Source organism: Triturus cristatus, chromosome 5_1 (genome assembly GCF_964204655.1).
Source record: "Triturus cristatus chromosome 5_1, aTriCri1.1, whole genome shotgun sequence".
Taxonomy (NCBI): domain Eukaryota; kingdom Metazoa; phylum Chordata; class Amphibia; order Caudata; family Salamandridae; genus Triturus; species Triturus cristatus.
The window spans coordinates 349,835,412-349,851,155 of NC_140587.1; the positions used below are offsets into that span (position 1 = coordinate 349,835,412).

General features: G+C 40.8%; 1 protein-coding gene across 1 annotated transcript in view; it reads left to right on the plus strand.

The window, feature by feature from the left end:
- CSMD3 (CUB and Sushi multiple domains 3) overlaps positions 1-15,744 on the plus strand; it is a 2,836,509-nt gene that overhangs the window by 2,576,439 nt on the left and 244,326 nt on the right. Inside the window, exon 56 of the mRNA XM_085605076.1 lies at positions 4,245-4,418. Within this exon, the coding sequence (XP_085461202.1) occupies positions 4,245-4,418 (174 nt within the window). The remainder of the gene's footprint in view (positions 1-4,244; positions 4,419-15,744) is intronic.

A 15,744-nucleotide genomic window follows, 5' to 3' on the forward strand; every position in this document is an offset into this window, starting at 1 on the left:
TAAACGCAGCCAAGGTCTAGTCAACTCAGCTCTGAGTCATCCAGGAAGGGCCAGGTACAACTCAATCTCCCCAGTGGCTTTCTACAGTAAATGCCCATACCCCTGTCACTCTGAAACCAGACAGTCAATCCACAAACAGGCAGGGGCACACAGAATGGTTAAACAAGATAATGCCTACTTTCTAAAAGTGGCATTTTCACACACTATTTTAAAACGATCTTTACTAAAAGATGTGTCAGTAAAGTCTGAGTTCAGAGAGCCTAAACTGTGTTTTTCTATCTTGTCCCAATGGTAAGTTATACTTGTAAGATGTTACAAAGCATTTCCCATTCTATCCTATGGGGCAGATAGCCTTTTAATAGTGAAAAACAATACTGGCATTATTTTACTATCAGGACATGTCACACACACCAGTACATGTCCTACTCTTCACATACACTGTACCCTGCCTGCGGGGGTACCTTGGGCCTATCATAGGGGTGCCTTTCATGTAAGAAAAGGGAAAGTTAGGGCTTGGCAAGTGGGTGCACTTGGTTGACATGGCAGTTTAAAGCTGCGCACAGTCACCGCAGTAGCATTTCTGGGATAGTTTTTCAGAGCTATGCATGTGGAAGGCACAATCAGTGCTGCAGGCACAAAAGTAGCATTTGATTTACAGGCCCTGGCACACTCAGTGAACTTTACTAGGGACTTACCAGTAAATAAAATATGCCAATCAGGGAGAACCATTTGTAATACCAATTTATACAGGGAGCACTTGCACTTTGACACTGATTAGCAGTGGCAAAGTGCCCACAGCATCTAAGCCAGCAAAAACAAAATCCAGCACAGCATCAATAATACAGGAGGTAGAAGCAAAAAGTCAGGGGAAACCACACCAAAGATGCGAAGTCTAATTATATCTATAAATATATATATATATATATATATATATATATATATATATATATATATATATATATATATATATATATATATATATATATATACATACATATATATAGATAGACAGATATATTTATAAGTTTTCATATCTTCAAAACTTTCTTGGTAAAGTTGTGAAATGTTGTAAAATATGTACGTAAAACAAAACCATATCTTTTCAAAGTACTAAATGTCAATTATGTTTGAGTGTTTTCCATCAGACTGAGTCAACCGTTAATTTATTTCAGAATCACATCTCTATTCATACTACTTGTAAACATGCATAACATTACTAGCATCTTGAAAGCTTTTTATGCAAATCAGACAAATTACCACTTAACGCAAATAGATGTCTTGTCAGACATCATTGTTTCTATTTAAATCTCTTCAGCTCCTTCCTTTCCTGTAAATTGTTTGGAATACTGTACAAAATGATACCAGCATATATAATGTTTACTCTGCTTCTCATATTTTTGCACGTCTCTACATTCTAATTTGAAGTATTACATAGTTGAAGTGAACTACAGTTGATTTTTCCTGTCCCCGTAGTAACCTGGAAACATTAAGTCACATATTTTGAAAGGGCTTATATACAAGTGCAAAATGGGAAAAAAATGCACACCGTTTCCACCTATTTCACATATAAAACACATAATTTGAAAGCTGATTTAGGATTAGTTAATATTTTATTTATATTTTTGCTGTTTTTGTTTTTGTTGGCTTTTAGGACTCTGCACATTTTACCACTGAGAACCAGTGCCACAGTGCTAGGGCTCTCTCCCTTAAATATGGTAAAAATAAGCCTCACTTAGAAATTATAGTAAATCCTTTTGGAAGGTGGTTAATATCCCATTTTTGTCAGAAGAGGATGAGCCATTACTGGATGTATATACAGATGAGGACACATGGGTAATTCACTATCCGAAGCTTTTGCAAAAGATGGAGAATTATGCCTCTGATGTTGCCTGGATGGCCCCAAAATAATATCTTCCTAGGTCCTTTGAACTGGAATAAATAGAGCTTGCCCTTTCTCAGTCTCCTTTTGTGAAGGCTGCCGGATATTTTCCTATCAAACAAACAATTGTGGGCCCCACTGTTGACAATTGTTTTTAATGCAATAGCTAAAACAGGGCCCCTGGAAGCAGCCTCTAATCATTTCAGTTTATACGAAAGGAGACATCTCTAACCCAGCCAACTACAGACCCATCTTCCCAATAGACATCACAGCTAAGCTAATGGGTTAACTTTTACTGAACAGGCTTGAACACTGGGTGGCGGAAAAAAAGCCTCTTGCGGAGGTTCAGTATTGTTATAGGAAGGGCAAGGGTACATTAGATCAGTGCCTGAACCTAACTTTAGTGGCAGCAAAATATTCCATAGTAATGAAAGGTCAACTTTGCAAGGCCTGTATGGACCTCTCAGCAGTCTTTGACTGCATGGCACATAGTAAACTGTGGTCCATTATGGCGGACATGGGAGTGGAGGCTCCGATAATAATTTTTATAAGGCAACTTTATATAGGTGCATCAGCCATAGTATGGCACGGGCCGCAGGGTAATGCTCAAGCCTTTTAAAATTGAAAAGGGGTAAGATAGGGATGCGTGCCCGCCTCTTTTCTATTTGCCCTCTACACCAATAAGTTAAATGAGGTCTTGACTTAAAATGGAAAAGATTCCCCATTTGTTGACTCAACTCTTCTCCCTATTCTGCTTTATGCAGATGATGCTACGTTATTAGCTAGAACATCCATGGTCCTGCAAAATCAAATAGAGAAATATTCGTCTTTTATGGTTGACTTGGAACTCTATGTCAATAAGACTTTTGTTATGGTTGTAGGGGAGGAGTCTAAGAGAATGTTGAGATTCCAACTGGGTCAAAGAAATAAATTACCATATTTAGGTGTCCTTTTCAACTCTAAATTTAAATGGAAGGAGATGGTGCTAAATAGCGTAAACCTCATGGACAAAAGCAAAGCCGCAGTATTCAAGTTTTAAAACAAAACTGGGCTCTAAACCAGTCCAGGAAATAGTTAAAGTTTATTTAGCCAAAACTACATCTTTTGCTACATATAGGGCCGCAATCTGAGGTATCACGGATGCTGAGGCATCGCAGCATGTGGAGGATAGGTTTGTTAAGAGGCTAATGTCCGTGCCAAGTGTATGCTTCAACTATGTCTGCCATAAGGAATTGGGGTTACCCTTTATCAGTGACACCATTATGATGACCCCACTATTATTTTGGCTTCAATATGGAAAAGGAATACGGTGCAATTAAACCAACTTGTGGTAAAAGACATCATGAAATTGGATCAGGCCCTTAGAATCCCGTGGCTGTTTTATATTAGACAGTCTTTTATCTCCATGGATTTAACTGACCTTTATGACACCCCAACTCTTTGGGAAAGCTTCTCTAAATCGAAACTTAAAGAAATTTTAATGGCCAAAAGAACGAAACTAGATGGGAAAGGAACAAAGGAAAAGGTAACATAATTGCATACTGTGGTTTACCTCCTGTGTTGTATGGTTCCCATTCCTATCTATGTTTTGTTGCGAACCAGCAGCACTGTTATATTTTGCTAAGATTTTGTTTAAATTACATCCCTTTAATGTTGGGTTATCCATCAAATCTATATTCAATAAACTATATTCCCTCATGTCCCGATGATGGAAAGTCAAATCAATAGACACTTTATATATGCTTAGCTCAAACTTTAACTCATGTTTTAGTTAAACATTCACAACAGGATTAATGATTGCAAATTCCAGCCCCATAATCATTATGTTTTACTTAAATATTTAGCATCTACTGGCTTAAATTGCTGATACGATCAATGAGGACTGTACAGCCACACAGAGAATCTCTGCAAATGGTTTGTAATTATTGTCCAATGAATCTAAGAAGGATAACCTGATCTATTTAGCACTATATATATTTATATTTTTGATAAAGGCACATTTTAGAGTATATAGGATTTTAATGGCTTGTCATAATACATTTTAAAGAGTTTTACCACAGGATGCTTTGTAATAATTCTTTAAATGAAATTAAATACTGTATGATGTGCTGCTTGACTATAACAATAAGTTACCCTTAGATTGTATTGTTATTTAAACAACTGTGGATAGAAATATCTAAAGGACTGCAATCACATTTTGTAAAGGAAATCTATTCTTTTTATTAACCTTTATGTACCTTTATGCATTTTTAATGTGAAATAAAGTTTATAATGAATGAAAATATATATATATATATATATATATATATATATATATAATTTATGTATTTTATTAAGCAACTAAGCAATTGATTTTAATTCCTAGTGATTGACTGTGGTCATCCTGGTGTACCACCAAATGCAAATACGGTTGGTGAAAAATTTACATTTGGATCCACTGTTCGCTATTCTTGCACTGGAAGGAGAACTTTAATAGGCCACTCAACACGCACCTGTCAGCTGAATGGTCACTGGAGTGGATCTTTGCCTCACTGTTCAGGTAAGAAACTTTTGCTTATATTTACAGTTTTATAGATGTTCAGATAGAGTTGCTTTTGTGGCATGCTGGTGAATGTCAATCCTATGGCTAGATAGTAAGACACAGAAAATGTTCTAGTTTGGGAAAATCATGAATATCTGCTGGTTTATGGTGGTGCCACTTGTATGAGTTAAAGTTAATTTAAAATATGGGAAGAGGAGAGTGGTCTTAATACTCTATCATTGTCAAATTCCATGCATGATGACAGAATACTGAATGGTTGTTTTGTTTGAGGGTATTTAGATTGGCAGACAGAGCTAGCGAGCCCAGAACGCTGGGCACGTATTTACTCCTTTTTGGTTACGATTTCAGTGCTGCAGCTTTGTCGGAAACTGAAGAGGTAATCATGGATAACAGCTTAGAAGTAATTTTATAAATATAGAATGACTTTTTAATTATGCTTTTAGGATTGTAGGGCTTATAATAGGTCATAGTTTGCAGAGTACGAGGGTCAATATAGGGGAGAGGATGTAGCCTTACGGCTAGAGCGGTTGACCTCGAAGCTGGGGAACCCGGGTTTGAGCCTCGGCAACAACGCTCAACATCCTGTGATTCTGGTCAAATCACTTAATCTCCCTGTGCCTTCCAAAAATTATTGTGTCCATCTGTAACAAAACTGGTGCTCATGTAAAGCGCTCTGATACCCGATGACTCAGGTCTAGATTGCGCTATATACAATTGTAAAAACTATATATATATATATATATATATATATATATATATATATATATATATATATATATATCTTCGAGCACTCTTCCACTCCGCGATTCTGCCACCAGCCACGGAAAAAGAGCACGGTCCACAATCCTTTGATACCGATAGTTTTTATTGTCCTTAGGGTTACATCCACAACACAGCAGCCATTACGCGTTTCGTCCCTGCTTGGGGACTTGATCACATGACGCTGAACCACCAATTGTTTTGCACTTTTAAAGGGGGTAGGGCATCGTGTGTTTCAACAGTTTTTTTTAAATAAAAAACAAAGAAACTTTATTCACAGTATGTTTGGTTTATCACTTTCAATTTGTCTTTTCCTTATTAGGTCTTTCCTAGTAGTATAGATATTCTCATATCAACTGATATAGATTTAAATATCAATCGTCATAAACTTACATTTATGATTATATTTGTGTTCACTGTGTCATGTTTAAACAGCTCATATTTCATTGATGTAAATAAATGTATAAATACATAAATAAATAGAGTAGTCTATAAATTTATAAAAACATTTCCTGTGTCACAATGACCAAGATAAAATCATGTATAAATATATAAATATATATAAATACATAAAAATCACACAAATGTATAAAATTCTGAGTAAAAGATTAAATAATACTACACAATTTATTACAAGTACAATCATAAAATTCGTTCTGTCTGTCATGACCACCGTGGATTGGTTGCAATTGACATATTGGGAGCAATAGTTCCCTACGATTATTGGTCATAAACTGGAAAGACTTAAGAAAAGACAGATCAGGTTGCCCACTGTAAAATGATATCTGGTACGGCCCCCCACACTGAGATTTTTGTAATTTTTGACTCATTTATTCTTTTTTTAGTTTTTTGTCTTGATTGGTATTAGTATATGTGTGCAAAATGTGCTTTAATTTAAAACTACTAAAAAGAGTGAAAGGTGCTTGGTAATAAATATAAAAATATATATAAGAGAAAGGGAGCAAGTTTAGAAATCATAGTAGCTCAGTAGTTACTATAATATCGGCCGATATATAAATAGTAAAATACTTCTGGAACTTAAAGAAAATGCAAGCAATCAGTACAGGTTAGTCAAGTTATCAGCCCCAGATTAAAATCAGGTTTCAGCAAGGAAAAAAGATTTGTGTAAAATATAAATATGAATATAAATATGTAAATGGTGGAGTTGGATACCTTGGCATGAGCGTGACAATTATAGACTGGCGTGTAGCTCCTCCGAGCTATTTAGTCCATGTGGGTGTCTACTGTCTAGATTTAAGATGTAGTACATTTCCAATATTCTGAGTGTTCTCTCTCTGTCACCCCCTCTTTTGTTTTTGGGGACAGAGTCACTGAGGAAGTAACTTAAATCTTTTGGGTTGCCCTCATGTTTCGCTTGGAAATGACGCGCCACTGGATACGCCTGGTCATGATTTTTGATTGCACGTATATGTTGGAGTATTCTCTTGTGCCCCGGGAGAATGGTACTCCCAATGTACCTTAATTTGCATGTACACTCCAAAACATATATTACATGGTCAGTTTTACAGTTCAATGATTTGGTGATTTCCTTATTGGGGCCCCCAAATGGTGTAGTGTAATTTGTTGTGGAGACCCCGTATTCGCAGGCCTTACAAACCTTACATTTAAAGAATCCCCGTCTTTGTGACAACCAAGATCCCTTGGTTCCCACCCCACATGGGTCATTATCCACCAACATATCTTTCATAGATACTCCTCGTCTATATGTGATAGCTGGGCGTTTGGGGAACTTTTTACCAATTATGGGGTCCTGTTTTATGAGGTACCAATTTCTGTTGAGTATTTTCCTTACTGCTCCCTCCTGTCGATTATATTGAAAGATAAATCTAAAGTTATCAGTTAATTCATCGTTAGAGGCTTTTTGTTTTGGGGTGGTCAGATCAGCAAATCTCTGTCAACCTGGTTGCATTTGGTAAGGGCTTTTTCTAGCCATTTGTTGCTGTAACCTCGCATCTTAAAGCGATTAATGCATTCCTGGTGTGCTATTTTTAGGGATCCACTTTCACTACAAATGCGTTTTATTCGTAGCAGTTCCCCATAAGGGATGCTTTGGATGAGGTGCTTGGGATGGGAGCTGCTTGCATGCAGAATTGAGTTTCCTGCCTTGGTTTTCTATGCAGTTTCGTTTCTACCCTCCCTTCTTCTATGTACACCTCCACATCAAGAAATATCACCCCCGTTTTACTGATATTGGAAGTAAATTCTAGGTTAAGGTCATTGATGTTAAGTTGGTCAATGAATTCCCTTGCGCCTTGTTCTGTTCCCTTCCATACCAAAAACAGGTCGTCAATGAACCTAAACCAACATTGAATATTGTTTTTAAAGATATCATGATATTTCGTCATGAGTACAAGCTCCTCCCACCAGCCCATGTGTAAACATGCGTAGCTGGGGGAGAAGCTTGCACCCATTGCCACCCCGCGTAATTGTTGGTATAACGCGTCCTGGAACATAAATATATTGTTAGTCAGACATAGTTCAACCATGTTAATCAACATTTGATTATGCTCAGCATAGGTGGTTCCTCTTCTTGCCAGGTAATATTTCAATGCTCGTAGTCCATCATTGTGTTTGATTGATATGTACAGCGAGGTTACATCCAACGCAATCAAAAGAAAGTTTTCCTGCCATTCTAGGTCTCTTATTTTCATTAGAAAATCACCCGTGTCTTTAATATATGAAGCCAGGTTCTGAACAAAGTCTTGTAAAAAGAAATCTACGTATTTGGATGTTTTTTCAAATATACTATTGCGTGCGGATATGATTGGCCTCCCAGGCGGATTGATTTTATCTTTGTGTATTTTAGGTATGAAGTACAGGATGGGGATAACTGATTTCTGAGTCCACAGATATTTATACTCTTCTGTTGTTAACAATCCCATCTCTCGCCAGGCCATTAGTTTCACTCGGTATATTGAGTTTGTTGAGTTCCAAGTTGCTCTATTACTTGTCGCGTAGCAAGATTTGTCATTTAAGTGGTTCATGGCTTCTTTCAAGTAATTTTCTCTTTTTAATAAAACCACATTACCACCTTTGTCTGCATTGCGGATTACTATTTCCTTGGTGTTTTTGATTTTTGTCATTAGTTGATGGTATTGCAGTTCTTTGATATTTTTTCTCCTGGTTTGTGTTGCCCTGTAGGTTGATTTGTTGAGATTCTTCAAATCAGCAATCACCTGCTCTTGGAAGCTGTCAATTGTATCCTTGATGGTTAGAGGATAGAATTTTGACGGTGGCTTAAAGGGGGTTTGACATTTGCCCGCCCGCTCTATGTTTTGTTGTGATGAGCTTGATATGGCTGCTTGACTAGTTAGATCACTTTCCTGTTGTAAATCATAAAGGGTATCAACTAACTCTTGTGAGTCCAGCGTCGTCTCATTTCCATCTAGCGGTCTTGCTATAGGTGTTTGAGTACTGAGGGCTACCCCACCCGCTGATTTGTTGGATTGTTCATGGAATTTCATTAATTTCAATTTCCTGACGCTTTTGTAAATATCAATTCGGGATTTGGCATAATTGAAGGAGTTTTCAGGGCAAAAAGAGAGTCCTAGGGCCAGTAGTTGTGTTTCCGCCCTATTGAGAGTTAGGTCCGTTAAATTGATTACCGTTGTTTCACTTGTTTCATTTGAGTTAGGACATTCTATTTCTTCCAGTATTTCTTCGTTTGTTTCCTCAATTGCTTTTTGTTTGTTCCTTCTCCGGTTGGCCTTTCTTCTCTCTCTTCGTTTTTTGTTTTTCCCCGATTTCCGCTGTTTTGCTGCTTCCTTGGTCTCAATGATTGTAGGCGTTCCAAACATAAAAAATCGACTTCATCAGTGAGTGAGTGTCTGCGGGGATTTGCCCTTGTTTTATTGCGTGCCCCCATTTCAGATTCACTTTCCACTGTTGAACTATCACCTGACGCCGAGGTCAGATCCTGATATTGATTTTCATGGTTAGTGGTGTTGTCCGCTTTAAGAGCATCATATTTACGAGCGAAAGTGAAAATTCTTCCCTGTTCGTAGTCACAGCGGTCTCTGTGAAACTTGAATGTCTTGCGCTCACGTATTATATCTTCCTCCTTTTTTAGACGCTTTTTCATTTCACTTTTGAGTTTTTCTGTCTCCTCCTTTTGTTCCATAGAGTCAATTTCCTTTGTAAGGTTATCAATTTCAACTGCCAATCTAGTACAGTCTTTTTCTGCATATTTTACAAGTATAAATAGTAGTTTTCTTGATGATTCTAGATTAGTTTCGGCCCATTCGCGCATCATATCGTGGTCTGGTGCTTCGTAACTTGGGGCGATCAGAATTCTCAGGCCACGGGTTACTCTCCCCACATCAATGTATCTTTGAAGATATGTATATATATGTATATATATATATGGAGCTGTCATGTTTCGAACAATGAAAGAACATTTATGATCAAAATATTGACTATGTTCAGAAGGAAAATGAGTACATATGCTGAGAAGAAGTAGAGAGGGCTGTCTCATGGAATCAAAGCATTTACAATGTCATGGTTGCAGTTGGGGTCTCCGGGGTCTCTGGGGCCGATTAAGGCCTTGGGAGGGCCAAATTAATTTTTTTCAACAAAACCAATTAGGGTGCAGGTCCTGGGGGATGGGGTCCCCAGGGCCAGTAAATTAGAATAGGAAGGGGGGCCACACAGCCCTCCTTCTTAAAAAAATAAAATAAATAAATGACCCGAACCACGCTGGAGGTCACGCCCCCTCCTTGCAGCACTCTGCAAACGCGCCCCCTGGCCAGTTGTAAGTTGGGGAATTAATTCCCCTTCAATACTGAGGGACCCTGGGGGCCAACTAGCCCACCAGGTGCTTCCAGTAAGCGCCACTGCGCTGCGTTGCAGAGAGGTGGTCTAGGCCATGCCCCTTTTTACATCTCTCTGCAATGCAGCTCTGTGGCGCTTACTGGAGGTACTTAGTGGTCTAGTTGGACCCTAGGGACCCTCAGGATTCAAGTGGACTTAATCTCCCAACTTAAAACGGCCACAGGGCGTGTTGACACATAGGGGAAGTGAGGGGACTGGGCCTGAGGTGACGTGTGCAAACACGCCCTGTGGCACATTTTAAGAGGTAGTTTTAATCCCCTGCCCTATTATATACTAGGGGCTTACAGAGGAGGTCATGCTGATCACAGGGGGACCCCAACGCATAGTGTTCCCTAGTGTATGTAGGTGTTTTCTCTGTATTCTGAGTGTCTTTTAACAGAGCACTGGCTCTAGGACTGGTTAGTCAGACTCAGTTACCACCAGTATCCGTCTGAAAAAGTTGAGGGTACAGGATGATTTTGCAACAAGACTTCTTTCTGCTCTTCTGTTTGTTCTTTCTGCACGTTATCCTTCTTCCTGCACTTTTCTTCGTCTTTGAGGACTTCTGTTGCTTCTTTCTGCATTTCTTTTTTTTCTTTCTGTGCTTTTTTTCTTCATTCTTCACATGTCCTATCTCTGTAGGCATAGTTAGAAATTAGCATTTAAAAAACCTTTGAAATTCACTGAAAAAAACATAGGTTTCAGGCACGTTATAGTTAGGAATTAGCATTTAAAAAGCCTTAGAAATTCACTGAAAAAACCATAGGTTTCAGGGGCGTTATAGTTAGCTGGACTTTTCACTCGTACAAAACCATTGAAATTCCCCCATTATAGTTAGTTCAGCTAACTATAACTCGCGCGCCCGCAATGCACTGCTGATGATGTCACATATTACATCACTCATGACATGGTCAGTGACATCACTCATGACATCTCAAATGACATCACTGATGACATCATCCTTGTGATAGAGTGGCAGACCTCCTCTCCCCCTAATATAACCTTTGATACACACATTCAAAAATAGAAACTAAAATTTTCAAGACAATGGACATACCAATATCAGTTACAACAACCTATTCAGTAATTCTAAGATCCACATACACATCCACTCATTCACCAACAGTCCTATACAGTCACTCATACATGTACTCACTCATCATATGTACTCATACACCTATACATCCTGTTACACAACGCCACTCATCCATAGAGTTACTCACACAGAGTCACTCATGCTAATATAGAATCAAACATCCATTTACTTGCATATACAGTTATATACACACCACACTTACTTCTACAGAAACTTACACATACTTAGTCTTTTAAACAATCACTTATAGAAAAACATACTTATTCATACAGGAACTCTTTCAATCTCTCACTCTCACATATACTCACTTATATACACCAATAGTCACATATACTAGTTTAAAACATGTTTAGTTACTCATAAAGACACTATTGAGACAGTCATTTACTCACTAACACACCCATGCACACACTCATCCACCCATACAGTCCTGCACACATGCTGTCTTCAACACATACAAACAGTGAGTCACTCATTCATCCACCTATGCACTGCGTAATACCCCCCACCGATCCATACAGACACTCAGACACTCATACTGATACTCAAAAAACCAACTAATAACCTATATAGACACTCATGTAGCTACTCACCAACCCATGCAGCCACTTATACACAAAGTGAGAGCCTGATACAGATATTTACATATTTAAACATTACTCACTAAGCCATGTATTCACTAAGATACACTTAATCAGTCAGTTATACAATCAATTTTTCAAAAACAAATCATCCATTTAGACACCTATATACCCATTTATTCTTCAATCGACCTTGAGATATACATATATAAAACATATGTAATTTTCAGAAAAACACACATTCACTGGATGATGTCATCAGTGTTGTCATTTGAGATGTCATCAGTGATGTCATGAGTGATGTCACTGACCATGTCATGAGTGATGTAATATGTGACGTCATCAGCAGTGCATTGCGGGCGCGCAAGTTATAGATAGCTGAACTAACTATAACGGGGGAATTTCAATGGTTTTGTACGAGCGAAAAGTCCAGCTAACTATAACGCCCCTGAAACCTATGTTTTTTTTCTGTGAATATATATATATATATGTATATTACCTACTGGCAGTCGCCAGTAGGTAGTTATAGTTAGAACCTAGTTTCCATAGGAAAAGCATTTATTTATCTGCTAATAACTTGGGTGTCCTTTGACTAATCTTTGCGAAATTATCCCCCAAAAAAGTCTATCCAGGGCTGCTCCGATCCTGAAAGTTTGGGGGTGATTCGTCAAGCGGGGGCTGAGAAAAAAGGGGTGTTCATGTTAATTTCCATAGGAAATTTTGAGGCGGGCTACAGCCCGAACTGCTGAAGGGAATTACACCAAATTTGGCGAAAAGGTAGAGCGTGGTTAAGAAAGCGACTTTTTTTTTAAATGAGGTAAATCTGTTTAGTAGCTTTTGAGAAATTCAAAAAATAAAAGTCAAAAAATCAATTTCCCATAGGAAATTTTGGGCAAGGCTACAGCCGAAACTGCTGAATGGAATTACTCCAAATTTGGCAAAAAGGTAGTGCTTGGTTCAGAAAGCAACTTTTTTTAAATGGTGTAAATTCGTTCAGTAGTTGCTGAGAAATTAAAAAAATAAAAGTTTTGATATCTAGGGCAGCGGTGGAGTCACAAACCCTCCCGACCACGAGCTTCATTCTAATTGGCTGCCAGAACAACAAGCTTCATTCTAATTGGCTGTCAACACTCCAAACCAGAAAGTGTTGGCAGCCATCTTGTGATGCGGTAGAAGCGAGTCACAAGAAAACAGAGAAACAAAGATATAAAGCAAGAAAAAAGGGCAGGGTAGAGACCCCCTGATCCCGTAGGCCTTCTCAGGGGGTCCCAGAAGGACCCCCATGGCCCAAAAAAAAATTATTTGGTGCAATACACGCTGGGGTCGCGAATTCCGCCAATATTGTTTAAAAACAATGAAGCGCGGGTTCCTGCGTTTTATTTTAATGAGGCCCCCGGGTGGGCTAGGTCCCGGGGGCATTTCTTAAAAAATATTAGCTGGGGCCGCTGGGTCCCCCGCAGCCCCGGGGACCACCACCTCCCCGGGGCTTCACTCATGTTGTGAGGGGGGGGCGCACAGACCTCCTCCTGGAGCCTGTGATGGCCCTGGGGACCGCCAGCCCCCAGGGCCGGCTCCTGCAGTGTCCCGGGGTGCCCACCCCCGGGACACTGCTGTTTGCTATGACAGGGCAGGAGCCGCACAGCTCCCACCCTGTCATAGCAAACTTGCTTTGGATTTTGGAAGCGAGAGCAGGGAAACCTTCTCTCGCTTCCAAAATCCAAAGCTGATTTCTTTTCCACACGGGAAGCAGCATGTCAGCAGCAGCCCGTATGGAAAAGCAATGCCGGCTCCCGCAGAATGCGGGGAGCTGGTGGGACCGTGGGGGCATTGGGGATCCCCCCACAGTCCCTAACGGTGAGGCCAGGCCCCGGGGGATGGGGTCCTCGGGGCCAGAATTGGCCACGGGATGGGGGCCGATGCGGCCCTCTTCTCTTTTGTTTTTTGAGCGGTTCTCAGCACGGCACTCAAGTACTTCTTATGTCTTTGAAACACAGAGGGGTATATTCTGAAGGACACATCCCCGAGTTAACTGCACTTTATCACAACCAAAATGGTGATAAATTGAACGCAACATTCACAAGCTGGAGAAAACAGCCCATATCACCAGTTTACCAGCGATAGCAGCCTCAAAAAGCATCGTCATGGATGACCCCGGCAAATATTGCGAATGAGATGTAGAGTAGGCGTACCCGTGCAAAAAGTAGCGAACACATCACTTCGCAAGTTTATCAACCACCAGAAAGATTGTCGAAGAAAGTACAAAACAGGCGATAAGGTGTGTTAGTAGTAGGAAGCTTACACCTGCTCTGAGCTGGTGTAAAGTCGGACTACAACCTGCAACATGAAAGGGAGCTCAGCCCAGAGCCACACCTGAATGACAACAGATGCAATGGAGCCAACGATCATGCATCTCGGACAACCAACACTGCTCCGACACCCCCCACCACCAGCCCCTTGTCCGCCATCCCCCCTCATGGCCACACCCCACAAACAAATGTGAGAGCAACCTAAGGAAATCTGGAACATAACAAATTGGCTGATGTCGCTCAATTAGAATTAAGAACATGCATGTGAGTTTGGACAAATAAGAATCTCAGTCATCTATGGATTTACATATAAAACATTTTATTTAAACAAAACAACAAAATAAAAGTAGGTACAGGCATGGCGTGTCATCCCTTGACAATTTGTGAATCACAGCCTGCAAGACAAAAAGAAAGATAAGATTGTGTGTCATGCGTCCATCAAATGAGAGAGAAAGAGAAAAAAGAGTGAGAGAGAAGAAGAGAGAGAGAAAGAGTGAGGAAAGAGGAAGACAGAGAAAGAGTGAGAGAGTGAGGAAGAGAGAGAAAGAGAGAGAGTGAGATACAAGGAAGAGAGAGAGAAAGAGAGAAACAGGTGAGAGAGGAAGAGAGAGAGAGAAAGAGTGAGACAGAGAGGGAGAGAAAGAAAGAATGAGAGAGAGAGGGAGAGACAGAGAAAGAGAGAAAGAGTGTGAGAGAGAAAGGAAGAGATAGAAAGTGAGAGAGAGAAAGAGTGTCAGTGACAGGAAGGAAGAGATGGAGAGTGAGTGTTGACACTGTGGAGAAAATCCTTTCAGCTCACCTTTCTGCCACCTGTGTGTCTCCAACCACGTGCCAGGACATAGTGCAGCCCTAGTATAGAATCCCTGAAGCAGAGTTCTGGCCAGGGACCAGGGTTCGATTCCCGCCTCAGCGGGGCTCGGGCTCCATTTCCTCGGACCTGTCTATTCTCGCCTCGGTGCCTATTCTAATCACGGGCCCCACGCTGCAACTCTGGGCAATAGCTTGCTTAGCCTCCACACCGGCCCCAACAGCGCTAAGGATGCCTGGCTTCACCCTGGGGGTGCCCAGGAGTGGACACTTCACATGGAAAGCCAGGAGGGGTTCCACAGCGGTATGAGTATCAGCGCCAGAAAACCGCAAAGGCGACACCTCAAGGTGTCCGTCTGGTGATAGTGCGCTCTATAAGTACCTTGAAATTTACATTTACATTTGACATATATATACAACTTCACACGCATAATTCTCTGTTTCGCCCCTGTGCACCCAGGCTGCTGCACCCCATCGACTTCCGCCACCCAGAGGTGTCTGTCTGCCCTGCGCACTCAGGCTGCTGCACCCCATCGACTCCGGCAGCCTGAGGTATCTGCCCGCCTCTGTGCACCCAGGCTGCTGTACCCCATCCACTCCCACTGCCCAGAGGTGTCTGCCCGCTGCTGTGCACCCAGGCCTCACTGCTCATCTTTCCATGGACAGGGCACCCTCCACATCATGCAGCCCCGCTCTGCAGGCCACTAGGTCTCACATTTGGTGCTGCGTTTTGATTTTACCATGACAGAAGACATACCAGTGCACCAGCCATCATCGCAGGTTGCACACCCGATCAGCCCTTGCGGTGCCACTAACTCTGTGACCAGTGAGGCCACGCCATGTGAAGGTAGGCCCCGCTGGTCGATGGCTCAGGCCTACACTGCGGTCCAGCAGGGCACACAAAACCTGACCTGTCCGGACCACCGGGATGGGACATCATTGAA